Here is a 25,726-nt window from a genome sequence, read left to right as displayed (position 1 = left end):
GGGTTAATCTCAAAGGTTTTCCCATGTCAGGTCTTATATTTTCCCATCTTAATGAACCTGGCAGAGTGGGCTGGTGTTGGGAACCAGTTTGGGTCAGGTTGTGGTGCGGCTGATGTTGAGGCAGATTTGCCTCGAGGACGTTTGGTACCGACGGTTTTTGCTGGGTTTTTAGGAGCCATCTGCAAAACAACCAGGAAATTCCAATATGTAGAATAGAAAGAATTAGAACAATCATGGAATTAGACTTTAAAATTTCAAAAAATTTTGAAAATCTGGGCAAGTTCGCAAGAAACTCGTTAATGGCGAAAAAATTTCGCTATTAGCGAAATTCATCCAGAATCTGGGCAAATTTCGCTATTAGCGAAAAAATATCGCTAATAGCGAATTTCTTCGAGCTTGCAATTTTTTTCAGATTTTCAAAATCTTTGTTCCTGCAATTTCACAACACAATCCAGCAAATTTCAACCCTAGTTTCACCCTATGTATCTACAAACACAATAGAAGCATGAAATGAGTCTAAATCACAACATTTGCACACAAATCATTCAAACCCTTGTTTTATTCAAAAGTTTACAAATGGGTCAAATTTTAAAAATTGAATGTTTGTGGCATGTGGGTCGTGATTCTTGTTCCTTTCCAATCTATAATCCTATGAAGAGCAGTCTCTAATCACATAGAAAAATTCTAACCCTAACCTAACCATTTCTAAACATGCTAAAGCATGGATTTTTCAATTTCTAACAAGAAAAAGGTAGAGAATCAAACCTGTTGAATCAGTGAGAAGCAATGCAAGTACAAGATGGAAATGATGCAAAATGAGTATGCTTGACTTGAATTTAAAATGGGTTTGATTTGGTAGGGTTATGTGTGTGAGAGAGGAAGTTTGTGAGTGTTTGTGAGAATGGGAGAAGTGAAACCGAAAAAATGATAAAAAAGTGGGTGAAATGAGTGGTTGTGGGTGTAACACCCACGGCTGACGAGGGCAGGGGAGTGATCGCCAGTGCACAAGGCACGACAATGAGCGGCTCCCGACAGCTTATAGAGGAACCGAATCACACCGGAATGAGAGGGATCCTGAGGCCGTGTAGGTATGAGACTACATGGTTGAAGGAAGGCTTATAAGAATTGTTTGGTACTAGTACCTATATCAACAAGATGCATCTTCTTTTCGGTAGCTCATTCCAAAAGAACTCCATAGTTAAGCGTGCTTGACTTGGAGCAATTTTGGGATGGGTGACCTACCGGGAAGTTTCCCGGTAAGCGTGCGAGTGAGGACAAAGCATGCTGAAAAGACTCGTGTTGATTTGTGGGGTCAACCGGCAATCCTAAAAGTCGTCTGGGATGTTACAAATGGTATCAGAGAAGACCTCTCCCAGTACGGTGTGGTTCGGGGACGAACTAGGCGGAAGCTGGTGGGCATGTAACACCCACGGCTGACGAGGGAAGGGGAGTGATCGCCAGTGCACAAGGCACGACAATGAGCGGCTCCCGACAGCTTATAGAGGAACCGAATCACACCGGAATGAGAGGGATCCTGAGGCCGTGTAGGTATGGGACTACATGGTTGAAGGAAGGCTTATAAGAATTGTTTGGTACTAGTACCTATATCAACAAGATGCATCTTCTTTTCGGTAGCTCATTCCATAAGAACTCCATAGTTAAGCGTGCTTGACTTGGAGCAATTTTGGGATGGGTGACCTACCGGGAAGTTTCCCGGTAAGCGTGCGAGTGAGGACAAAGCATGCTGAAAAGACTCGTGTTGATTTGTGGGGTCAGCCGGCAATCCTGAAAGTCGTTTGGGATGTTACAGTGGGGAGTTAAGGGGAGTTACTCCCCTTAGGCCCAAATTTTTTTTTTCTTAACGCACCAAATTTCGCTAATAGCGAAACTCACTGGATTTTTTTTCGCTATTAGCGAAATTCCTCAAACTCAGTTTTTCAAATTGTTTCATTTTGGCTTTCAATTCTTATGATTTAATTCCTACATGCAATAAAACATAAAAAATTACTTACAAAATTGGGGTGCCTCCCATCAAGCGCTTGTTTCACGTCATGAGCTCGATGCCTTTATCGATGAAGAAGTCATGGTTCAATTAGTGAAATTGTCGACGTACTCCGATCAATTTCACCACCAAAATAGGGCTTAAGCCTCTGCCCATTCACTGTCCAACTAGCTTTTGTAACTGGATCCTCTAGCTCCACAGCTCCATATAGTTTCACCTCTTTAACCATGAAAGGTCTGGACCATTTGGACTTCAATTTGCCCGAAAAAAGTCTTAGCCTTGAATTGAATAGCAACACCATTTGTCCAGGCCTGAATTGTCTCTGGATGATCTTCTTATCATGGTATTTCTTGACCTTTTCTTTGTAAAGCTTTGAAGATTCATAAGCTTGATTTCTCATTTCTTCAAGCTCATACATTTGAACTTTCCGCTTTTCATCGGCCTTCTCTTGATCAAAATTCAGAAACTTGAGTGCCCAAAATGCTTTGTGTTCGAGCTCGACCGGTAAGTGACATGACTTGCCATAGACCATTTGAAAGGGAGTGAGTCCTATAGGAGACTTGTATGCTGTCCTATATGCCCACAAAGCTTCATCAAGCTTTGCCGACCAATCCTTCCGAGATGTTGAAACTGTCTTCTCAAGAATTCTTTTTACCTCCCGGTTGAAAACTTCAGCTTGGCCATTTGTTTGAGGATGATAAGGTGATGCCACCTTATGCTTGACTCCATAATAATCTAGAGCTTTGGCAAGTTGTGTGTTACAAAAGTGTGATCCTCCATCACTAATTAGAACTCTTGGTGTACTAAATCGGGTGAATATATTCTTCTTTAGAAACTTCACTACCGTCTTGCTATCGACTTTAGGCGATGCGACGGCTTCCACCCATTTTGAGACATAATCAACAGCTACCAAGATGTATTCATTGGAGTATGATGAAGGAAAGGGGCCAGCAAAGTCTATACCCCAACAATCAAACACTTCTACTTCAAGAATGCTTTGAAGAGGCATCTCATTTCTTTTTGACATTGATCCGGTTCTTTGACATTCATCACAATGCTTGCAATGTGTATTGGCATCTTTGAAGAGTGTTGGCCAATAGAAACCGGATTGAAGCACCTTTGCGGCGGTTCTTTCCCCATTGAAGTGACCTCCATAGGGTGAATTGTGACATTGCCATAGGATCTTCTTTGCCTCATCATCATCAACACACCTACGCAAGAGATTGTCTGCTCCAATTTTGAACAAGTATGGCTCATCCCATACATAATGATTAGCTTCATGGAGGAACTTATTGCGTTGTTGCCATGTAAAATCTTCGGGAATGAACTCGGTTGCTTTGTAGTTCACCATGTCGGCAAACCAAGGTCTCACTTTGATTGCAAGCAACTTTTCATCAGGAAATTCTTCAAGAACTTCTGGTTCATTCTTTGTCACTTCATTGTTTGTCAACCTTGATAGGTGGTCAACCACAAGATTCTCTGTACCTTTCTTATCTTTGATCTCTAAGTCAAACTCTTGTAGTAACAACATCCATCGGATGAGCCTTGGCTTTGAATCGGACTTAGTGAGGAGATACTTGATAGCTACATGATCAGTATAGACAACAATCTTAGAACCTACAAGGTAAGAACGAAATTTCTCCAATGCATACACTATTGCAAGTAATTCTTTCTCAGTGGTAGCATAATTGATTTGTGCCTCATTTAAAACTTTACTTGCATAGTGAACAGCATGAAAAAATTTGTTCTTGCGTTGACCTAACACCGCACCAACAACATAATCACTTGCATCACACATTAATTCAAAGTTTAAGTCCCAATTAGGGGCCGTGATTATTGGTGCGGTGGTCAACCTCTCTTTCAAAGTTTCAAATGCAATAAGACAATCATTATCAAAAATAAAAGACTTATCTTTATTGAGCAAGTTTCTCATTGGCTTTGCTATCTTTGAAAAGTCTTTGATGAATGTCCGGTAAAATCCGCATGGCCAAGAAAACTACGAACACCTTTGACATTCACCGGTGGTGGGAGCTTTCCGATCACATCAATCTTTGCCTTGTCAACTTCAATGCCTTTAGATGATATCTTGTGACCAAGTACTATGCCTTCAATCACCATGAAATGGCATTGTTCCCAATTAAGTACAAGATTGGTTTCTTTACACCGTTTCAGCACGGTGTCCAAGTTGTTCAAACACACATCATAGGATGATCCAAACAAAAAAGAAATCATCCATGAATACCTCGATGCTTTTCTCAATCAAGTCGGAGAATATTGCTTGCATACACCTTTGAAATGTGGCTGTGCATTGCATATACCAAACGGCATTCTTCTATATGCAAAGATTCCAAAAGGACAAGTAAATGTCGTCTTCTCATGGTCCTCCAGATTGACTGTGATTTGGTTGTAGCCCGAGTAACCATCAAGGAAACAATAGTATGTTTGCCTGGACAATCGTTCAAGCATTTAGTTCATAAAAGGTAATGGAAAATGGTCCTTCCTTGTGGCTTTGTTAAGTCTCCGATAATCAATACACATCCGCCACCCGGTGACGGTTCTTGTGGGTATGAGCTCATTCTTTTCATTCTTGATTACCGTCATACCACCCTTCTTTAGCACCACTTGTACCGGGCTTACCCAAGCACTATCCGAGATGGGATAGATCATGCCGGCCTCAAGCAACTTAACCACTTCTTTACGGACTACTTCTTTCATAGTTGGATTTAACCGTCGTTGAGGTTGAGCCACCGGTTAGAAGTTCTTCTCCATCATTATTTTGTGCATGCAATAAGATGGACTTATCCCTTTCAAGTCGGATAATTTCCACCCTATCGCTTCTTTGTTGGACTTGAGGATTTCCACCAACTTTTCTTCTTCATTTACGGACAAGGAGCTACTAATGATCACCGGTTTGTTACCATCATTCTCTAGGAACACATATTTCAAATGTGATGGTAGAACTTTTAACTCAACCTTGGTGTCATCAACTTTTGCTTCTTCCTTAGATTCCTCTTTCAATTCTTCTAGTTTAGCTTGGTGAGGGGGAATCTCTTTCAAGGAATCTAGCTCCTTTAAGCACTCTTCAATCTCTCTTATTTCTTCTTCATCTATGGCATTGAGTGCGTCCATCAAAGCACTTTCAAGGGGTGTTCGTTTATGCAATTGCTTCCGAGTGGTCATGATGACTTCTTCGGTTGCATCCATTTTGAAGCATGCTCCCTTGTCTTTTGAGTGCTTTAAGGCTTCATGGATGTTGAAGGTAACCTCCTCATCATTAACTTTAACCTTTATGATATTATCATCAAGGTCAATCATCATCCGAGCCGTTTGCATGAAATTCCTTCCCATTAGTAGAGGCACATCCTCATCCTCCTCGACATCCATCACCACAAAGTTCGCCGGAAATACAAATTTGTCCACTTTCACAAGTACATCTTCGGCCATTCCTAGTGGTGTTGGTAAGGATTTATCGGCCAATTGCAAGGTCATCCTAGTCCGCTTATTACAAAGGTCACCAACTCTTTTGGCAACAGACAAAGGCATGAGATTAATGTGTGGCCCAATATCAAGTAGTGTTTTACCCACATTGGTTGTGCCTATTGCTACCGGTAGAGTGACTCTCCCCGGATCTTGTTCTTTCTTGGGCAACCTCTGTTGAATGATAGCACTACAATTGGCATCGAGTTGGATGGTTTCTTCATCGTTGACTCTCCTCTTCTTGGAAAGGATATCTTTCATGAATTTCGCATAAACCGGCATTTGCTCCAAGGCTTCCGAGAATGGAATGTCAATTTGCAATTTCTTGAAGAGTTCAAGAAACCTTGAGTATTGCCGTTATTTGTCTTTCTTTGATGGAGCATGTGGGTAAGGTAAGTGTTGAGCCGCCACCTTCTTCTCAACTTCTTTATTCTTTCCCTTCTCTTTCACCACATCTTTCTTCTTTCTCTCCATCTCATCTTCTTCAACTACTTCTCTTTTTTCATTTTTTTGTTTTTCAACTAAATCTCCTTTATTTTCTAACTCTACTTCCTTCTCTAGCTCTACCACGTTATCCTCCTCTTCAACATCTTCAACGACCTTCCTCTCAACCTCAATATCTTCACCTTCCCCTTCACCAATCACTTTGCCACTCCTCGTTGTGATAGCTTTGCAATGCTCTTTTGGATTTGGTTGTGTGTTGGCGGTGAATGCTCCTCCTTGTTGATTACCTTGAGCCATTTGTTGAGCCAATTGACCGACTTGTGTCTCAAGGCCTTTGATAGACACATCGGTGTTCTTTTGGTTGGCCATAGACATTTGCATGAATTGGTTCAAGGTTTCATCGGTGCTTTGAGGGCGATTTTGTTGTTGTGGGTTATTTTGTGGTGGATATTGGTATTGGTTGTTATATGGTTGTTGGTATTGGTTGTGTGGTTGTTGGTAGTAGTTTGGGCGTGGTGGATATTGGTAGTTTGGTGGTGCTCTCCATGGTTGGCTATATTGGTTCCCTCTTGGAAAGTTGGAATTACCCGGATATCTCCCTTGGTTGGAATTACCCAGATATTGGCCTTGACTTGAACTTCCGGCTTGTTGCCCTTGGTGTTAGTTTGGCCTTTGTTGGTTTCCCACAAAATTGACCTCTTCTTCAAATGGTGATGGACAATAACCGGTGGGATGGTCACCCGAACACAACTCATAATCGTTTACCTGTGACACGCCGCCTTCCTTTTGAATTGAGTCTAGGATTTGCTTGGGCATAGATTTCATTTCTTTTTGCATTGCCTCCAGTTGTTGAGTGAGGAGCTTGTTTTGTGCCAACACCGCATCACTAGCATCCAATTCAAGAATACCGGCTTTCCTTTGGTTAGGATTCCGGTTGTGAGAAGACTTGCGGTAGTTGAGTGCCATTTGATTGATGATCTTCACGGCCTCCGCTGGAGTTTTTAACATTAAAGATCCACCTGAGCATGCATCTAACATAGTTTTGGATTCACCTTGAAGACCTTGGCGAAAGAGATAAATTTGCATTTGATTATCAAAACCATGCTTCAGACAATTCCTCAACAAAGACTTGTAGTGTTCCCATGCTTCACAAAGTGACTCACTAGAACCTTGAAAAAATGTTGTGACTGCCGTCTTAGCTTCTAGATGCCTATCCTCCGGAAAGAACCTTTCTTGAAAAGCTTTCTCCAAACCATTCCAATCTTTCATCAAAGCAGTTGGTTGATCCAAGTACCACTCTTTAGCTTTCCCAATGAATGAGGAAACAATCTTACAAACAAAGTCTCTTCCTCATCTTCTTTCACCCCAAGTGTACCGACTATACCATAGAAATTTGTGAGATGTTTATATGGATCTTCATAATCAAGACCGGCAAAGGGGTGTTGAGTCACCAATTGGATTATCCCCAATTTCATTTCAAGTTGCTTAGTACTTTGGTTTCCAAGACGAGCAAGCCTCCTTGGACTAACCCAACTTGGTAGTGGATTCTCGTTTTCAAGTTCCATGGCTTTTGATGATTCACTTTTCGGAGATGATGGTGCAGAAGAATGTGGAGACCCACTAGGAGATAATGTATGAACCGAACCAGAGGGAGAAGGAATAAAGCCGGAAATTCCCTCTTGAGCCAACCTAGCTAATCTCTTGGCTGCCCTTGTTTTAGCGTTGTTTCTACGAGCGGTTTTCTCTATTTCTGGATCAAACTGCAATTTGTCTTTGGAAACGGTACCTCGCATAAACAAAGTTCAAAGAGACTATACCAGGTGGTTAGCACAAAAAGGATAATGAATGATATATGTGTATGTGTATATACAAGAAAGAATTTCGTGCAAAATTGCTTAACATGACAAAATTGTTTCGATACTTATAATTTATTCCGCTACTCCCCGGCAACGGCGCCATTTTGATGTAGCATTTTTGCATCAAATAAAGTAAGTATCATTAAATCGTCTCCACAGGGAGTTGCGTAAATCATAAGCGTTTTCACAGTATTTCACATTAAGGGTTTGAGTATAAGTTGTTTGTTTGTGTACAACTATTTATCGCATTCGACATAAAAGTAAAAACGAGAGGAGATAGGGCTATTTTGCTTGCGGTATGAGATATCAACCAAGCGTAACAGCAGCAATCTCTCGATCGATTAACGGATTCTAGCTTTTTAACCAATATTATCACAATCACTCGACAATACCATTCGTGTCCAAATGATATCGTTAGTTCTAAGGGATCGTTTAAACATCGATTTCCCAAACGTTTAAACGATCACAAAGTCATTTGGATAATCTAATCGACGATTTCCCAACCGATTAAATGTCCAAAAGCAATAAGTCCTAGATTACAAGTGATTATCAAATATTAACATCCATGTCTAGAGTATTAACTTAAGATAGATTGTTATTCTGTGTCTAGATTCAAGTGTTCGTGTCCAAATCATCTTGAATCTCAATAAACGTTTAAAGCAAGAATAACAACAATATTGAATCAAATAGCTAGAACCATATATTAAAAGATCAAGAAATTACATAATAGCTTATTTGATTACCTCAATACTATAAGAGAAGATGCAGCTACATATGTCTATGATAGCTATGCAAATGATGAAAAAGAGATGAAGATTCATTGACAAGATCCATGAGGTCTCAACAAATCTTGACTTGAATCTACTCCTAAACCACTTGCTTTGTGTTTCTCTCTTAAGAAATAGCTTTAACCTCTCTCTAGAAATGCATAAAATCTTAATAAAACAGTAGTTAATGACTAGAGAGAAGTGAAAATCCTATTTAAAGGGCTAAGTTTGCCAAATTTCGCTAATAGCAAAATATTCGCTATTAGCGAAGCGTGTCGGTTTAGCTGGCGACCAATGGGGTTGCGCCACGTTGGTCCTTGTGCCCTGATCTCCATGAGTTTTCGCCTTACTTTCGCTAATAGCGTAGTTCCCTGGAGCTTTTACGCTAATATTGTAGATGTCGCTAATAGCAACTTTCTTCAAACCATCTTCTGACTTCGCTCCAGATAAGCTAATAGCGTAAATGTCTGGAGTAATTTCGCTATTAGCGAAATATTCACTAATAGCGAAATGCTTCAAGTTTGCTCCTGATCTCGCCCCAGATACGCTGATGGCGTAACTCTCTGGAGAAATTTCGCTATCAGCGAAAAACACCCTAATAGCGACTTCTTGTGAACTTTGACAATTCTTGCTCCTTGTTTGTATTTTCCTGCACAAAAAGGGTAGAATAAGGCCCAAAAGCATAAATGACATATTTGCGTAATATTGGAGCTTTCCATGGATAATCTTGCAAAATAAGTCACTAAAATGCCTAAACTAACACATGAAATATATCACTTTTGAGCACTTATCAGTACTTAGATACTAAAGGTTGAGGGTCTTTGAGTGAGGTTCAAAGCTTCAAGATGTGAATTTTGGAGAACCAAAAGAGGGAGCTCTTGGGAAAGAGTTGGTGCCTTTTGGAGAGAGATTCATGGGGTTGTGAAACACATGAGTGGAGAGTCCTTGGGTGAGTCTTGACAAACAAAAAAAGAAGATTCTTAGGAAATCAAAAGGTAAGGGTTGGTTCTCTTTGGGGGGTTGAATTTTAGAGTTAGAAAATATTTGTAAAACAGCTTGGATGAGTGAAAATCATTGTCTTGTTCATGTGAAGATATTGGAAAATGGGTAGAAATTAGGTTTGTTCTTGGAGAGCTTGTTGAAGCTAATTTCTTGTAACTCTTTTGTATGTCTTTGTAAAGAACTCATTGATAGTGGATCAGAGAGATCAATCTCTCTCCCATGGTAGGTCATTGTTGGACCAAACTGGGTAAACATTTTTTGATGTGTTGTTCTCTTTTCTCAACTCTCTTTATCATGTTTATTCTTCGGTTCGATTGTGGTGTTGCTATACAATTGGTGTCTAGATTAGATCTAGATTGTTGTTGTTGTTTGTGGCTATATTGGTTATTGGTTACTAATACTTGCTCCAAGGATCTAAATTTATTTGAGGTGAGATTTGGAGTGTCCGAATTCACAACACATTTCAATTTACCTTAAACTCAATTTTAGGCAGAATTAATTTTTAAAAAAAAAATCAATTTGCTCAAAATCATTTTTTTGTCACCGTTAAATCAAACAACCACTATATATATTTATCACTTTGTGTAGCACGATACTTCAGATTGACGACATGTACGGTGTTCAAAATGTATAGTTGTCCTACACATAATTATATTCCGTCACTTCTATTGTCTTACGAAAACATCACTTCTCTTATTGGCCAGGGATGAATATGAACATGTTTTTATTGAGATGATAGTTGAACAAGTCTCAAGGGAGATTATACCTGTTACCTTATCTGTCCCTGATTATCTAGTTGGACTCAAGTACCCAATGCAAAATGTAACATCACTTTTGAATGTTGGGTCTGATGATAAAGTCCACATGGTAGGTATTCATGGGATTGGTGGAATAGGGAAAACAACTCTTGGTCTAGCAGTTTATAATTCAATTGCAGACAGGTTTGAAGGTTTATGTTTTCTTGAAAACGTCAGAGCAAACTCAGAAAAACATGGTCTGTCATATCTCCAAAAGATCCTTCTTTCTGAAATAGTTGGAGAGAATAAAATTGAGTTAACAAGTGTTAAAAAAGGAATTACAATAATACAACAGAGGTTCCGAAAAAAGAAAGTTCTTTTGCTTCTAGATGATGTTGACAAGGAGGAGCAATTACATGCTATTGCTGGAAGCCCTGATTGGTTTGGTCTTGGAAGTAGAGTCATTATCACGACTAGGAACAAAAAATTGCTAACATCTCATGGGGTTGAAAGTACATATGAGGTGAAGGAGTTGAGCAAGAAAGATGCTTTTGAATTGCTTAGACAAAAAGCTTTTAACTCCGAGAAAGTTAGCTCTGGCTATGAAAACGTTTTGAACTGTGGTGTAACTTATGCTTCTGGCCTTCCATTGGCTTTAGAAGTAATAGGTTCTTTCTTTTATAACAAAACAATAGAGGAATGTAAAGATGCACTATCTCGTTATGAAAGGGTTCCTCATGAAAAGATCCAAACGACACTGAGACTAAGCTTTGATGCTTTGCAGGATGAAGAGAAGTCTGTTTTTCTTGACATTGCTTGTTGCTTCAAAGGATATAAATTGACAAGGGTCGAACAAATACTTCATGCTCATCATGGTGATATCGTGAAAAATCACATTAATGTGTTGGTGGAAAAATCTCTCATAAAAATAAGTGAGCCCGGTAATGTGACATTACATGATTTGGTAGAGGATATGGGGAAAGAAATTGTTAGACAAGAATCACCGGGAGATCCTGGACAACGCAGTAGGTTGTGGTCCTCTAAAGATATAAAAGAAGTTTTAGAAGAAAATAAGGTTAGTTATAACGATATGGATAGTTTGGCCTTTCATAACTTTGATTACTACTGTTAATGCTCAAGTTTCCCAGTTGGCATTCTGCATTATCAATGTTATTAATTGTCACAATATCACAATTTTTTACTTTTATCTGCAACCGTCAATGTAAACTTTTTTTACAAATACTAATGATGTGTTACTACATTGTTTAATGAGTTAAAAATACACGATTTGTCATAACACACAATTGAATATCTGTGTACACTAACAATGTATATTAATTAAACTCTTGTAATATTCAAAAATCTTTAAAAACACGGTATAAAGTTCCGTCATATATATTCGGTTGATTTTTCCTTTTTTGTTTATAGGGAACAAGTAAAATTGAAATCATACATTTCGACTGTTGGATTAGAGTGGAATGGGATGGAGAAGCTTTCAAGAAGATGACAAACCTCAGAACACTAATTTTTAGTAATGATGTTGGTTTTTCTAAACATCCCAAACATCTTCCAAATAGTATAAGAGTGTTTGAATGTCGCCATTCTCGTCGTTTCTACGACAATTTATCAAATCTATTTGAGTGGGAGGGCTTTCTCACAAAGGCAAGTGTAACCTATTCATATCTCTTTTCTTATATTAATACATCCGATTCAATATTATTCATATATTTCTTATTTATTTGAATATTGTTCTATTTCCATTTTTTCCAGAAGTTCCGGAATATGAGAGTTTTAAATCTTGATTATAGTGATTGTTTAACACAAATACCTGATATATCTGGTCTCCGAAATTTAGAAGAATTTTCAATTCAACATTGTTGGAAGTTGGTCACAATTGATAAATCGATTGGTTTTCTGGGTAAACTTAAAATCTTTAGACTTATAAGTTGTACCAAAATCCGAAGTGTTCCACCTCTCAATTTGGCTTCACTGGAAGAACTCGAAATCTCAGGTTGTTATTTTCTAGAAAGTTTTCCTCTCATTGTGAATGGATTTGTTGGAAAACTTAAAATCTTAAGGGTTACGAATTGCACCAAAATCAGAATTATTCCATCTCTCATGTTACCTTCTCTTGAAGAACTCGATCTTTCAGATTGTACTAGTCTTGAGAGTTTTTCACATGTGGTAGATGGGTTTGGTGATAAGCTTAAAACCATGAGTTTTAGACGTTGCATCAAGCTATGGAGTATTCCACCTCTCAAGTTGGATTCACTAGAAACACTTGATCTTTCATGTTGTTATAGTCTAGAGAATTTTCCAATTGTCGTGGACGGGTTTCTTGGAAAACTTAAAACCCTGCTTGTTGAAAGTTGTCACAATCTCAAGAGTATCCCACCTCTCAAGTTGGATTCTTTAGAAAAACTTGACCTTTCATATTGTTGTAGTCTCGAGAGTTTTCCAAGTGTGGTGAATGGGTTGTTGGATAAACTTAAATTTTTGAATTTTGAATATTGCATCAGGCTTAGGAATATCCCGCGGCTCAGATTGACTTCGTTGGAACATTTCAATCTTTCACATTGTTATAGTCTTGAAAGTTTTCCAGAAATATTGGGAGATATGAGAAATATACCAGGACTCCTCTTGGATGAAACTCCCATAAAAGAATTGCCCTTTCCATTTCAAAGTCTCACTCATACTCAGCCTCATGCATTTTGTAATTGTCAATATGTTCGCTTACCAACTAAAGTTGTTAACATAACAGATATGGTTGAATCTGACATTAAGAATAGAACAAAAGTTTGCCCATTGCAATCTTCTCATGTAAAGTATATTTGTGTCAGGGACTGCAAACTTTCAGATAAATATCTGTTATTAAATATCTTGTTGTTTGCTAATGTGAAAGAATTACACCTAACTAACATTCAATTCACTGTTATTCCCAAATCCATCGAAAAATGTCATTTTTTATGGAAAATCGTCTTAGATGATTGCAAGAAACTTCAGGAAATTAAAGGGATTCCTCCATGCTTAAGAATGTTATCTGCACTAAACTGCGTGTCGTTAACTTTGTCGCGCAAAAGCAAATTACTAAATCAGGTAATGATTTATTTTGTTTCTATTTCTAATGTATTTGATATTCTCTTTGATATAGTTAAAATTTTATCCGGTAATTACAGGAATTACATGAGGCTGGAAACACTTGGTTTCGTTTGCCACGGGCAAAGATTCCAGAGTGGTTTGACCACCAATGCTCAGCAGGATTGTCAATTTCTTTCTGGTTTCGTAACAAGTTTCCTGCCATAGCTCTCTGTGTTGTTTCTACATCGACATGGTGCCGTTCTCGACAGTGTGTAAGAGTGATCATCAATGGAAATATATTTTTCAATACACATGGTTCGAAGAATGGTGCTCACTCACAGGAAGCTAGGTTTCACTTGCATCTTTTTCATTTGCATCTTTTTCATTTGCAAATGGAAAACTTCAATGATAATATGGACAAAGCACTTTTAGAAAATAAGTGGAATCATGCAGAGGTTGACTTTGGATTCAAATTCCATAAAAGTGGAATCCATGTATTGAAAGAGAGAAGTAACATGAAGGATATTCGATTCACCAACCCAGAGTATGATGCTAACATTATGAATAGAAAAGAAATGAGCTGCGAACTTTTAGATGAATTTCTGTCAATAAATCTCACGTTGTTTTGTAATGTGAAAGAATTACACCTAACTAACAGTCAATGCACGGTTATTCCTAAATCTATCGAAAAATGTCATTTTTTATGGAAACTCGTCTTGGATGATTGTAAGGAACTTGAAGAAGTTAAAGGGATTCCTCCATGCTTAAGAATGTTATCTGCTCTAAACTGCATATTGTTGACTTCATCATGCAAAAGCAAATTACTAAATCAGGTTATGATTTATTTTGTTTTTATTTGTAATGTATTTGATATTTTTCTTGATATAGTTAAACTTACATTAATTATTTTTGTCTAACAGAAATTACATGAGGTTGGAAATACTTGGTTTCGTTTGCCACGGGCAAAGATTCCAGAGTGGTTCGACCACCAATGCCCGGCAGGATTGTCAATTCATTTCTGGGTTCGTAACAAATTTCCTGCCATAGTTGTCGGTGTTGTTTCTCCATTGACATGGCATGGTTCTCGACCTCGTATTGCAAGCGTGATCATCAACGGCAATACATTTTTCTATACACATGGTTCGACAATATCCACGACATTAATATTGCCGGATATGTATCATTTGCATATTTTTCATATGAAAATGGAGAACTTCAATGATAATATGGACAAAGCACTTTTAGAAAATAAGTGGAATTATGTCGTGGTTGACTTTGGATTCCCATTCATGTATAGTGGAATCCATGTATTGAAAGAGAATAAAAACCCAGAGAATGATATTCGATTCACTAACCCAGAGAATGATCCAGAAAATGGCCCAGAGAATGATGCTAATATTGTGTTCACTCAGGAAGTTGAAGTAAGTATATCATTCATCTTACCGAATTTGTCATAAAGCTTTCTTCCTGTAATAATGATCAACTGTTTAGATTATGCTGATATTAGTATGTTCTAATTCTATTTACTATAATATGTAGTGCATGGTTATTTTTTAAGCATAGTACATAGTTTTTTAGTAATAAATAATGTAGCTAATTAAGTATGTCCTCCCAAAAGGATAAGCTGAAGAACAGATTGAGATTTTGGAAAAGATTGTGCCAGACTGGATTTGCAAGAAGGTGGGTCTCTTTAGTTTTATGAAAATTTAAGTCTGACTTAACATAATGGAACAGCAGAACTTACTATTGTTGTTAGCCAAAATCTTCTGGCATTTACTTAAATAGTTTGTTATTTATTGTTTTCTTTATGAGTTTCTTATTAAAAATTGTACCATCTGCAGCGTCAAGAATGCATTAAATTTGGACTCAGTTCAGTCAAGGGTGATCAAAGGAGATGAATGAAGGGTTGTTGGTAATGCTATGCATTGAATGACAATTGTTTTGTTGGATCTTTGCACTCATATACAGCCATGTGTGAAAAGTGCATGTTTTACATATGATATGTAGTGTAATTTTTTTATTCCTCTTTCTTTTTTACTTGTCAATTTTGTAATACAAATTTGTTTCTATTTTCTAGTCTTTTTTGAAATTCAATGCAGTATAGACTATTTTTCTTTTGTGGTGGCCGGGGTTTGAACCCCGGACCTTGCATATATTATGCATTGTCCATACCAACTGAGCTAACTCACGAGGACAATGCAGTATAGACTATTGTTTTGTCAATAATACCTTCAGTATGCTTTTAGGTCCACGTAATATACCAAAAATTATTAACGATACTAATATTAATCGTTAAACAATATGCTTCCATTTTTATATACAAAGTGATTCCAAGCCTAAACTGCCATAGGACAAATATGCATAATATGAATAACATTCCACTCTAGACATAAGCAATATGAGAGACGATTTATCTATTTTGAAAAATTCAATATTGATACTCACTGATTTACCTTTGAATGAACCTGGCAAATTCAAGGAGCAAGTTGCAATAACCGCTAACTTTATCCATGCATCGCACGGGTGCTTAGACTAGTTAAGTGCATGTCAATTCTATCGTACAAAAGCCATGTTGGTTGTGCACCTTACACACAACATATTTCCCATCCATTGCATCTATAGGCTCATCCATTTTTATTGTAGGTCATCTGCATCTGATTCTTTTATCCTTATTCCTCTGAGTGCGATTTTCCACAATCAATGCTCAATGCAATGATGTCTTGCGCCTCCATCGCCATCTCTGGTGAATTCATGCTGTTCGTAGTTAGAGTTCCATGAAGAAGAGTCTCTGCATGACGAATATCTCACAATACGAACAATGTCGATGACGACAGTAGTAAAGACGTTCTCGAAGCCGCTTATGTATTAGCCGACAACTCTGTTCCTCATAACTGTAGGATTTGAGAGAGTTGGTATCTATGCTAGTAATGAGTTGTCTTTCACATTGTTTTTGTAGCTGAGATTAGTTTGATTTTCATATTGCGTTATGATGAACTTTTTGTAGGAACATTTTCATTTCAATGACAGCCCTGATAATGGGAGCATGACAATCTGCAATCTTCCTCAATCAAGCAAAGGTTTCTTTCTACTTCAATTTTCTATCATTCTGCATTTTTATCTCTACTATCAACACATGTTTCTCAAGCACTTCGTATGTACTTATTATGTTTCTTTTATTGGGTATGTTGTCTCATTAAAATTTAGAGTGAAGATCTTATTTGATACTTCACAATTTTCTCATGGCTCAATTTAGTCTCGACAAAAAATAATACAAAAGCAATTCACGACATTTTCATATCAGGGAAAAATTAGTCTCTATGTTGTAATGAGTTAAAGACCAATATGTCCTTCGAATAAATTGGATTTAAACTTTGGCAAGGACTAAATTGGTCCGCGAGAAAATTGTGAGGGATCAAATTAGATCATTACTCTAAAATTTGAAAATCTCATAGGTTGGATGAAAAAAACAAAAATCTCATTTCTTAGAGACATTCTTAACTCATTCTCAAAATTTGATACCAAAAATAATGTGTTGCAACGTACAAGTCCTATATATGCAATGTTTAGAGAATGCAGGGCCGTAGGTTTCTAATGCGGTAAATCCTCTTGGAAACTTAGTAGTGACTTCCATGGGAAACAAAGCAACAGAGAATAGCTCAAAGATGCCAAAATGCATATGTTGTCTCTCATGAAAATTTGAAAATATCACAGGTTGGATGGTCGCCATTTTATTCTTCTAGCCATTTTTCATGATTATGTGAACCTATTTGAAGGTAATGCATTTTGAACCATGTATTCTCCATCAAATTCTGCTCACCTTAATTGCAATTACATTTTTGGATATCTAGCTTTTTAGAAGTTAAACACTTAATTTTGAACGCACATGTCTCAATCTAGTTTAAACTTAATTTTGCATAATCAACGGTTTGCATAATCAACATAACTTTGTGATAAGATAACTAAATAAATTTTCCATGTTAGGGAAACACATTAGTTTTAGCCATTGAGGAACAATAAGACAAATGACATATGATGAGTCCATACATAAGAAACATCAATACCTGTCCTAAAGCTTGTAGAGAGAGTGCTCGGAGAACTCCTTCCGCTAGATCAACTGGTAAGTTTCTCCTAAAATCAAAGCCAGAGTAATAAATATCAAAGGAATAAAGAAAGTTATTTAGATTAAACTATAAAAAAAAGTGTGACAATCAATTCATTGCAGACAATAGATATGTACAAACCTGAGTTCTGCAGGCAGCTGTGGAAGAACATGTTTGACCGCGCAATCCAGATATCCAGAAGCCTTTAAGAAGATATCAATAGAAGTTCGTCTGCTTTCTGTTAGAGTGTTAGTCGATACCAAAAGCTTAACTTTCATATAATCGGATTGTGGCAAAATGGAAGAAAAAAACAGAATCTATAAACTTATACTTTTCAGTTTAATATGACTATTGCGACAAATTAGCAATTACTAGTCATTAAATGTACATGCACGCATGCACGAACACAGAAGCACATAGAAGAAACAAGATCATTTGATAATTTCAAGATATTACATGGTTGTCACCATTTATACGCGATTTGTAAGCATTTACCAATCTTTTTGTAGTATTACTCGGTACGTACCATCTGATACTTTCTGCTGATGACCGTCACTGGATGATCTTGGAAGAAGCAACAGATTAGCCTTTGAAAGTAATAGCATTGCCATCAAATGCAAAACCGACAACACCTCATACCAAGCATTAGACATGGTTGTTTCCTTTAAAGAACGCACAGAAGTAACCGGAACAAAGTGATCAGCGTTCTTCATTATAGGAAGTAAGAATGTAAGATCCAAATTAAACTCAGAAACATGTATGAATTTTAGAAGCTACCTCTTTATCATCTTCTTGGTTCATCCAAACAAACTGTACTTTGTATTGTAAATGACTTCCTACACCATAGAGATAAGTAATAATAATCAATTTTTTGTCTTGCAGAGAGCATACATCAACCACGTGGTTGGTGCGCATGGTGTGTAAATGGCTTAAACATCGAGGTGCTAAGTTCAGTTCCTGCTGATAAAATACAGAGAGCATACATCATGTATAACGAACAAACACAAGATTTACCGTCTTTAACTAATCCTAGAAGAACCGGCAAGTAATCTTCAAGAGCCTGAAGAAGATTAGCCAGCGTTGAACCACCTGAAGATGAAATCACACGACACGGATGCATCAATAAATTATAACAAAGCTTATACACCATAGAATAATTTTACTTTTGCTAAAAAACTAACCATGTTGAGTAACACTTTTTCTTTTTGTTCTTGTAATTGTAGGACCTTCTTGGCTAGCCATTACAACTATACGCGTTCTAAGCGCAGATAACCGTTCAATTATATTCTTTGATAAATAATCACCAAGCGATGATTGAGAAAAATCAACAGGTTTCGGAATTCTTAAACCAGGAACATATACTGAAACTTCTCCAATACTCCCCGGCCTCCTTCGATTTCCACCAGAATCCTTCGGAGTTGATCCTATACATCCCATCTTTGAAGGTTTATTATACCTGCTGAATGCTGATACAAACAAGTTACAATAAATCACCCTAAGAATCTCTATCACTCATAGAAATGTTGATTCATTTTATTGAAGTATTATGATATTAAAGAATAAAGAACGCTTACAAGGAAGCTAAGAGATTAACACTAAAAAATCACTAACAAGACTAATTAAATGCCAAGTTGCCAACCAACAAAAAGTGGTATTAGGTTGCTCACGAGAAGCATTACATTTAACTTATAATGGCACTCTCCATTCTCCACATCATTACTTTATATAAACAAACAAATATTTTATTCATTACCATTATTTCTGTACCATTTTTTAGGCTCTTGTCATCATCACCATTAATGATTGTCTCTTATTCATCCACTCTCTCATAAGCTAAAAAATCTTCTTTATTACAAAAGATAAAAAAAAGTCAAAATATTTTTGAACAAGTTATTTTCATAAACTATCTTGAAGAGCTTATGAAATTAGCTGAAATAGCTTATGAATATGTCGGAAGTTGTTTTCATAAGCGTTGTCAAACCGTCTAACAAGTATTTATGTAAGTACATAATCTTAAATAAGACGATCCAAACGGACCGTTAATTATTTAACTAACAAACCTTGTCCTTAGCCTTGGTTGTTGACTAGTCAAGTCAAAAGTTATGGTATTTTCTGCATAGAAAATTCACAGGTAGGGCTTTTGAGTTTGAGAAAGAAAATATAAAAAATAGAGATAAAAAGAAACAATATCACAAGAACAGCATGAGATATGACAAGTGATGTCCGTGTCAATGTTTAAAAATTGTGCCAACTAGAAAAAAACTAAAAAGTTTTCAAAAGATTAAACTATGCTTACACGGTTTTAATAACACTTAAATGGTTGCTTAAAGTAAAAGTTTTAAAGAGATAAAAATTCAACAAAAGAAGGATAATTGAGAGTAAAGGGTATCCAAAAAGAAATCCAAAAGAACTAAATAAGCAACAATTGGAGAAACACAAAGGAAAACTTTTGGTTTCCTTAATCTCTTTCTTGTGTCAATTCATGAAATAACGTGTCTTTTGAAGCTTCAGAAACATAAAACTAAAATTAAAAATAAAAGGCTAACCAGCAATGTTCTAAAAATGAACAATTCCAGAAAATAAATATTAAAAAATAAAAAAATATTATTGTTGATCAATTATTTTGATTAAAAAACAACAAATATCCATAATTTGGATTATTAAAAGAATCGTGTGACAAGGGACTTGGGTCCGTTTAAACAAATGGTCAAAGATTTCATCAATGACTTTTGCATGTAAAGAAAATCATGTTGAGAGGGGAAAATCCACCTATGCCACACAAGATTTTTGCAAAAATTAATCACCGCTAAATTGCAAGGAAACCTTCGTATTTATAACGTAAAAATATCAAACAAACATTTTTTGGATTCATCCTAAAACCACATTAGAACTAACGTGAGCTATCGTCCATCAAGGATACTCGCGTAAAATTGGAGCTTGTGACGTTCTTAGCGCTGAGATGTGGGGGATGTACTTGGGCATGAAGCTTGCATGGAGAGAGGGTTTCCACCATCTTGAAGTGGAAAGCGACTCAAAAATGTTGGTTGATATGATCATGGGGACTGTCAAATTCAAGGGTAGACCGCCTACTTTGGTGCACCGCATTCAAGAGCTTTTAAAGTTGAACTGACAGGTGCATTTCAATCATACATGGCGGGAGGGGAATAGAAGTGCCGATTGGCTAGCTAATTTTAGCTTTGCTCTTGATTCTTTTCAAATTCATGTTATGGAGACTCCTCCTATTGGGATTTCAGGTCTCCTTTTTGATGATATTTTTGGGGCTTGCATGCCTAGGAATGTTCGTGTAAACTTGTAGTTCTCTTTCTTTTTGGGCCTTGGCCCTCTTTATCTACCAAAAAAAAAAGGAACTAACGTGAGCTAATTTTCCAACATGGGAAAAATCTAGGGACTTAATCAATTTTTGTATAAAGTGTAGGGGCTGAAACTGAAAAAAAAAATAGTGTAGGGACCAAAACACTAAAGAGAGAAAAAAAAAGGAAGAGAGAGAATAAGACCAAAATGTAAGTATAAGAGAGAAAGTTGTCACAAAATAAATGTTCAAATATCATTTCTCTATAGGGTGGGAATAGGGAGAAACAATAGAGAGAAATATTACTTTGCATTCAAAAATTGAGTAAGTCCCTATATTTTTCCTATCATTTTTTTTTAATGCAAAGTAATATTTCTTCATTAAATTGTTATTAAATCAATGATATTGTGTCCCCGTAAGCATATCTCAGTTAACAATGACATGCATTATGATATGTAGGGGTTGGGGTTCGAACCCCACACTCTAATTATTCATCTTGAAAAGGTGAATTCTAGCCTACTTGCCAAAAAAAATCAATGATATTGTAAATTTTTGTCTTAACCTTTTGACTTCTACAAATCCAGAGCACTTGACAAAAAAATCAATGATATTGTAAATTTTTGTCTTAACCTTTTGACTTCTACAAATCCAGAGCTTTAATTATACTCCCTCCATTCCTTTTCTTTTGATGTTTTAGGTGATTGCACAAATATTAAGGAATCATTAAATTATAGGAATAATTGTATGGTTTATACTAAAATACCCTTACTTACTCCTTGATTTTTTTCTCAAAATTCTAATCTCCTTAATTATTGAAACTCACCACACAAATTGCATTTATTATTTAAACTTCCAATTTTCAAAGTGTGTTTTTCAACAAGGGTAAAATTGGATAAAAAGTATTAAAAATTCTAAAACATCAAAAGTTTTGGAATAAAGTTTAAGTTCTAAAACATTAAAAGAAAAAGAATAGAGGGAGTATTTCATAATTCTATTGGAAGGTAGTAGAGTTTGAATAATGATTATTTAAATAAACAGTTGATTTTACTGCTTTTGATTGAATATAGGGTTAATTATGTTTTTGGTCCCTACAAAATTGCGACCTTGTAAGTTTAGTCCTTACTTAATTTTAATAGCATTTTTAATCCCTACAAAAAATTTCTGTACTCAATATTAGTCCTTACTCAATCCAAATTTGTTTAATTTATGCTTAAACTCTTAGGTTTTTCAACAATTTTTTACAGGCGTGTTAAGAACGTTATTAAAAGGTCCTCCGAAAAAAATCTCGCAAAAATTTGATTTCTACATCCATATTTTTGTTACTTATATCTTAAAATTTTGTCGTTTTAAAAAATTCATATTTAATTTATTTCATGTTAAAAAATTATAGATTTTAGTAAATGAACCTTTCATAGTGTTCTAAACTTGTATAAAAAGAATCGTTAAAAAATTTAAGAGTTTAAGGATAATTAAACAAAATTTATTTTAGCAGGGACTAAAATTATAAGTAAATTTTTTTTTTTGTAGGGATTAAAAAAGCTATTAAAATTAAGTAAGGACTAAACTTAGAAGGTCGCCATTTTATAGGGACCAAAAACATATTTAACCCTTGAATATATTGACCTTAACTGAAATTTATTATCCACTGAGTCTAGCTAATTATTTAATAAAATGATATACTGTATGTATGTGTGTGAAATTGTTAGTAGAATCTCTTTGGTCAGTGACGATGTACAATTGATAATGATTCAACTTAATATAGAGAAATTGAATTTAGATTCCGTTTTTGTTGTGACGATTTTGTTGATGAGTGATATATATAAGTACCTCTATAAGACCGAAAGAACATTAACATTCGACGAGATTTAATATCACAATATAATTTTTTTTTAAAAGGAACTAAGATTTCTTTAAAGAGTTGATATATTGCGATATACTCTTTCGCTTTCAAAATGAGTATCGTTTTAGGTGTTTACACACATATTAAGAAATGCAATGATTAAAAGAAAGAGAATGACTATTTTACCAAATTATCCTTATTAACTATTGGTTAGTTTTAAAAGTAATACTTTGGAAGTAGTGTGCAGAGTATTAATTGGAGGGTACAATTGAAAAGAAAATGTTATTATTGCATTGGAAACTGAAAGTGACATTCATTTTAAAACAATTTTTTTTTGCTAAAGCGACACTCATTTTAAAACGGATGGAGTATATTTTTCTAAAGACACAGTCAAAAGTATTGAGCTATAAGTCTAACTGGTAAAGAATTCAAGCACATTTGATTTTTGTGTTAACCTCCGATTTTTACTTGAAATGAGTTCTACTTCTACCTAATTAGGAATTCTGTTAGAAAGTAAGTAATGTCTGACAAAAAATTGTTCAAATAAAAAATCAAAATCGTTTTTTTCTAAAACTATTTATCATTTGATAAAACTCATTAACTATTTGGTTTAAACACCCACCATTTTGATCACAACATATTATCGGTGGTTACATTTGTTTCTAAAATAAATTTTCAGAATCTACCTATAAAATTTAATTGGATTTATATGGAGAAAAAAAAAGTCATTGTAATGGTAATTAGGTAACAATTCATCTCACGGTAAAACTTTGAATGTTACCACACTATTCATGATTGAGTATTCTTCCACAAATATCAGTAATTATGTTTGTCAGAAATAGCAAAAACGAAGGCATTTAAATAGTATATGTCTGGACTAACCAACGCCTGTTTCACGAGTGGCTTAGTTGGTTGGATTGATTTATTTGAATTATTGAACCCCACTTTCGCATCCTCGGTTCGAAACTGGCGAGACAGAGGGAAAGAGAACCCCACTTTCGCATCCTCGGTTCGAAACTGGCGAGACAGAGGGAAAGACAGAGCAATCTTGATAAGGTATTTTAAAATACCTTTCTTTTTGGACTGTATGTAGTGGTGATTTAATTTAAAGGGACATCCTCGGTTCGAAACTGGCGAGACAGAGGGAAAGAGAGAGCAATCTTGATAAGGTATTTTAAAATACCTTTCTTTTTGGACTGTATGTAGTGGTGATTTAATTTAAAGGGAAAGAGAGAGCAATCTTGATTAAGTGGTGATTTAATTTGGGGGAATTAGTCACTTTAGTCCCTAAATGGGAGAGGATTCGTCACTTTAGTCCCTGAATGAAGAGAAATTGCAAAACAGTCCCTGCATGGTCAATTTCAGGGACTAAAGTGACTAACGGAGTCTACATTCAGGGACTAAATTGACTAACGAAGTTTGCATTCAGGGACTAAATTGACTAACAAAGTCTACATTCAGGGACTATTTTGCAATTTATCTGCATTCAGGGACTAAAGTGACGAATCCCTTCCGATTCAGGGACTAAAGTGACTAATTCCCCTTTAATTTGATTAAGTTATTTTTTGATAAGGTATTTTAAAATACCTTTCTTTTTGGACTGTATGTAGTGGTGATTTAATTTAAAGGGAAAGAGAGAGCAATCTTGATTAAGTGGTGATTTAATTTGATTAAGGTATTTTAAAATACCTTTCTTTTTGGACTGTATGTATTCTTGATTTAATTTAATAAGGTATTTTAAAATACCTTTCTTTTTGGACTGTATGTATTCTTGATTTAATTTAATAAGGTATTTTAAAATACCTTTCTTTTTGTTTTTCAAAATACCTTTCATTTTGGACTCTTTCATTTTGGACTATATGTAAATATGGATTGTATTCCTTTCGAAAAAATGACTTCATTGAGAAATTGTGATCGAGTAAGTTGGATTATATCATAGTCTCTATGAGCGTAGCTAATTTGGTAGAGTAAGAATCAGAGTTTGAATTATGGATTTTCGATCTATTCATTTTAGTGAGTGAATTTTTTGGCACAATGTTACTTGAACAAAACAAAAACAATTGTATTGTATCTGTACTTCTATGAGCACAACTCAATTGATATAAACATTACAATATGTAGGGATTGATGTTCAAACATAAAGTTATCCACTTATTTGTCTTAAGAGTGAAATTATAGCCTCTTAACTACTTAAATTTTTTTTTTTTATCTTAAATCTTATATTCTTAGAAGAAGTCCAAATATTTTCAAAGTTAGATTAAAATTAGTAAATTTTGAACAATGTTAATTAGATTTAAACCCAAGTTTAGATATAAATGTTTTTTTTAATATGATGAATGCTTCATTCTTATTCACATCCAAAATTTTATCTGAATTATTTACTTTTGAGTGTAGTTATTTAGCAAAAGTTGAGTTTGACGATGATCAATAAGTATATACATCCGTAATTAACATCTTAGTAAATCAATTAATAATGTTAGATCATCCACGTTGGAGAGATTCATTTGTTGGTGCTTAAGTGGGTCCCATGCAGACGAGTTAGGATCATCTCCATTTATGTTCTTCATTTCTTCCATTTGGAGAGATAAAGACACAAATATTTTTTTTTTAAAAATAAAATAATTAATGATTATGGAACCCACTTAGTGGTAGGACCCACACATATATAGTTTGTGTCTATCTCTTTCCAAATTGCATACCCCAATTATTTTGCTAAATGGAGAGGATCTTGCTCCCACACGGACACATAACTCATTTATAATTTTTTAAATTGTAGTACATAATAAGCACTTAATCTCATCAACTTAACACCTCGCATAAATCTATTAAATGAGATCAACTAATAACTTTATATATTCTATCAATAACTCTATATCATTATATCTCAAATAAAAAAATAATTATATTTCAATTGTTTGATATTAAATTGGTGTCGGACCCTAGGAGAAGGTGGTGCTTAAAGAAGCACTTATTCCCTATAAGCATTCATCATATTATCTCTCAAATGGGGTATCTATTTGGTACCATAACTTATGTAGCCTAAACTCTCACATTGGGAATGGTCTTGGTGGAGGTCGTTTTGTTTCACGGTGTCTTCCTTCCCCGTCGTTCAC

At 35.5% G+C, this 25,726-nt stretch overlaps 4 protein-coding genes across 4 annotated transcripts; 2 read left to right on the top strand and 2 right to left on the bottom strand.

The window, feature by feature from the left end:
• Positions 1–6,583: 6,583 nt before the first annotated feature.
• On the bottom strand, positions 6,584–7,192 carry LOC146917770 (uncharacterized). Its single transcript, XM_085721929.1, has one exon. It carries the CDS (start codon positions 7,190–7,192, stop codon positions 6,584–6,586), a length of 609 nt encoding a protein of 202 aa, XP_085578055.1.
• Positions 7,193–10,268: 3,076 nt separating this feature from the next.
• Positions 10,269–11,417, top strand: LOC146917769 (disease resistance protein Roq1-like). Its single transcript, XM_085721928.1, has one exon. It carries the CDS (start codon positions 10,281–10,283, stop codon positions 11,415–11,417), a length of 1,137 nt encoding a protein of 378 aa, XP_085578054.1. The 5' UTR covers positions 10,269–10,280.
• A 650-nt stretch (positions 11,418–12,067) lies between these two features.
• LOC146917768 (uncharacterized) lies at positions 12,068–14,820 on the top strand. The gene is made up of 3 exons (XM_085721927.1): positions 12,068–13,381; positions 13,462–14,196; positions 14,284–14,820. The coding sequence occupies exons 1-3, from the start codon at positions 12,068–12,070 to the stop codon at positions 14,818–14,820; spliced, it is 2,586 nt and encodes an 861-aa protein (XP_085578053.1).
• A 984-nt stretch (positions 14,821–15,804) lies between these two features.
• LOC146917767 (uncharacterized) lies at positions 15,805–19,031 on the bottom strand. Its single transcript, XM_085721926.1, has 7 exons — positions 18,645–19,031; positions 18,478–18,552; positions 18,241–18,299; positions 17,990–18,125; positions 17,605–17,701; positions 17,425–17,491; positions 15,805–15,828 (listed from the first exon to the last, which is right to left on the bottom strand). Exons 1-7 carry the CDS (start codon positions 18,898–18,900, stop codon positions 15,805–15,807), a joined length of 714 nt encoding a protein of 237 aa, XP_085578052.1. The 5' UTR covers positions 18,901–19,031.
• Positions 19,032–25,726: the final 6,695 nt, after the last annotated feature.

Source organism: Medicago sativa, chromosome 6, assembly GCF_051527215.1.
Source record: "Medicago sativa cultivar Bolivia chromosome 6, Bolivia_mono, whole genome shotgun sequence".
Taxonomy (NCBI): Eukaryota; Viridiplantae; Streptophyta; class Magnoliopsida; order Fabales; family Fabaceae; genus Medicago; species Medicago sativa.
Note: the sequence above shows the minus strand (reverse complement) of the source record. Positions and strands in the feature narration are given on the sequence as shown.

Bases quoted from the DNA above. Each gene is read 5' to 3' on its own strand.
- LOC146917770 (XM_085721929.1), bottom strand. From the start codon at position 7,192: ATGAAAGATTGGAATGGTTTGGAGAAAGCTTTTCAAGAAAGGTTCTTT.
- LOC146917768 (XM_085721927.1), top strand. From the start codon at position 12,068: ATGAGAGTTTTAAATCTTGATTATAGTGATTGTTTAACACAAATACCT. The intron at 13,382-13,461 runs GTAATGATTTAT...CGGTAATTACAG, and splicing joins AAAGCAAATTACTAAATCAG to GAATTACATGAGGCTGGAAA. The intron at 14,197-14,283 runs GTTATGATTTAT...TTTGTCTAACAG, and splicing joins AAAGCAAATTACTAAATCAG to AAATTACATGAGGTTGGAAA.
- LOC146917769 (XM_085721928.1), top strand. From the start codon at position 10,281: ATGATAGTTGAACAAGTCTCAAGGGAGATTATACCTGTTACCTTATCT.
- LOC146917767 (XM_085721926.1), bottom strand. From the start codon at position 18,900: ATGGGATGTATAGGATCAACTCCGAAGGATTCTGGTGGAAATCGAAGG. The intron at 18,553-18,644 runs GTTAGTTTTTTA...TTTCATCTTCAG, and splicing joins AAAAAGTGTTACTCAACATG to GTGGTTCAACGCTGGCTAAT. The intron at 15,829-17,424 runs GTATTGATGTTT...TGAATTTGCCAG, and splicing joins CTCTACAAGCTTTAGGACAG to GTTCATTCAAAGGTAAATCA.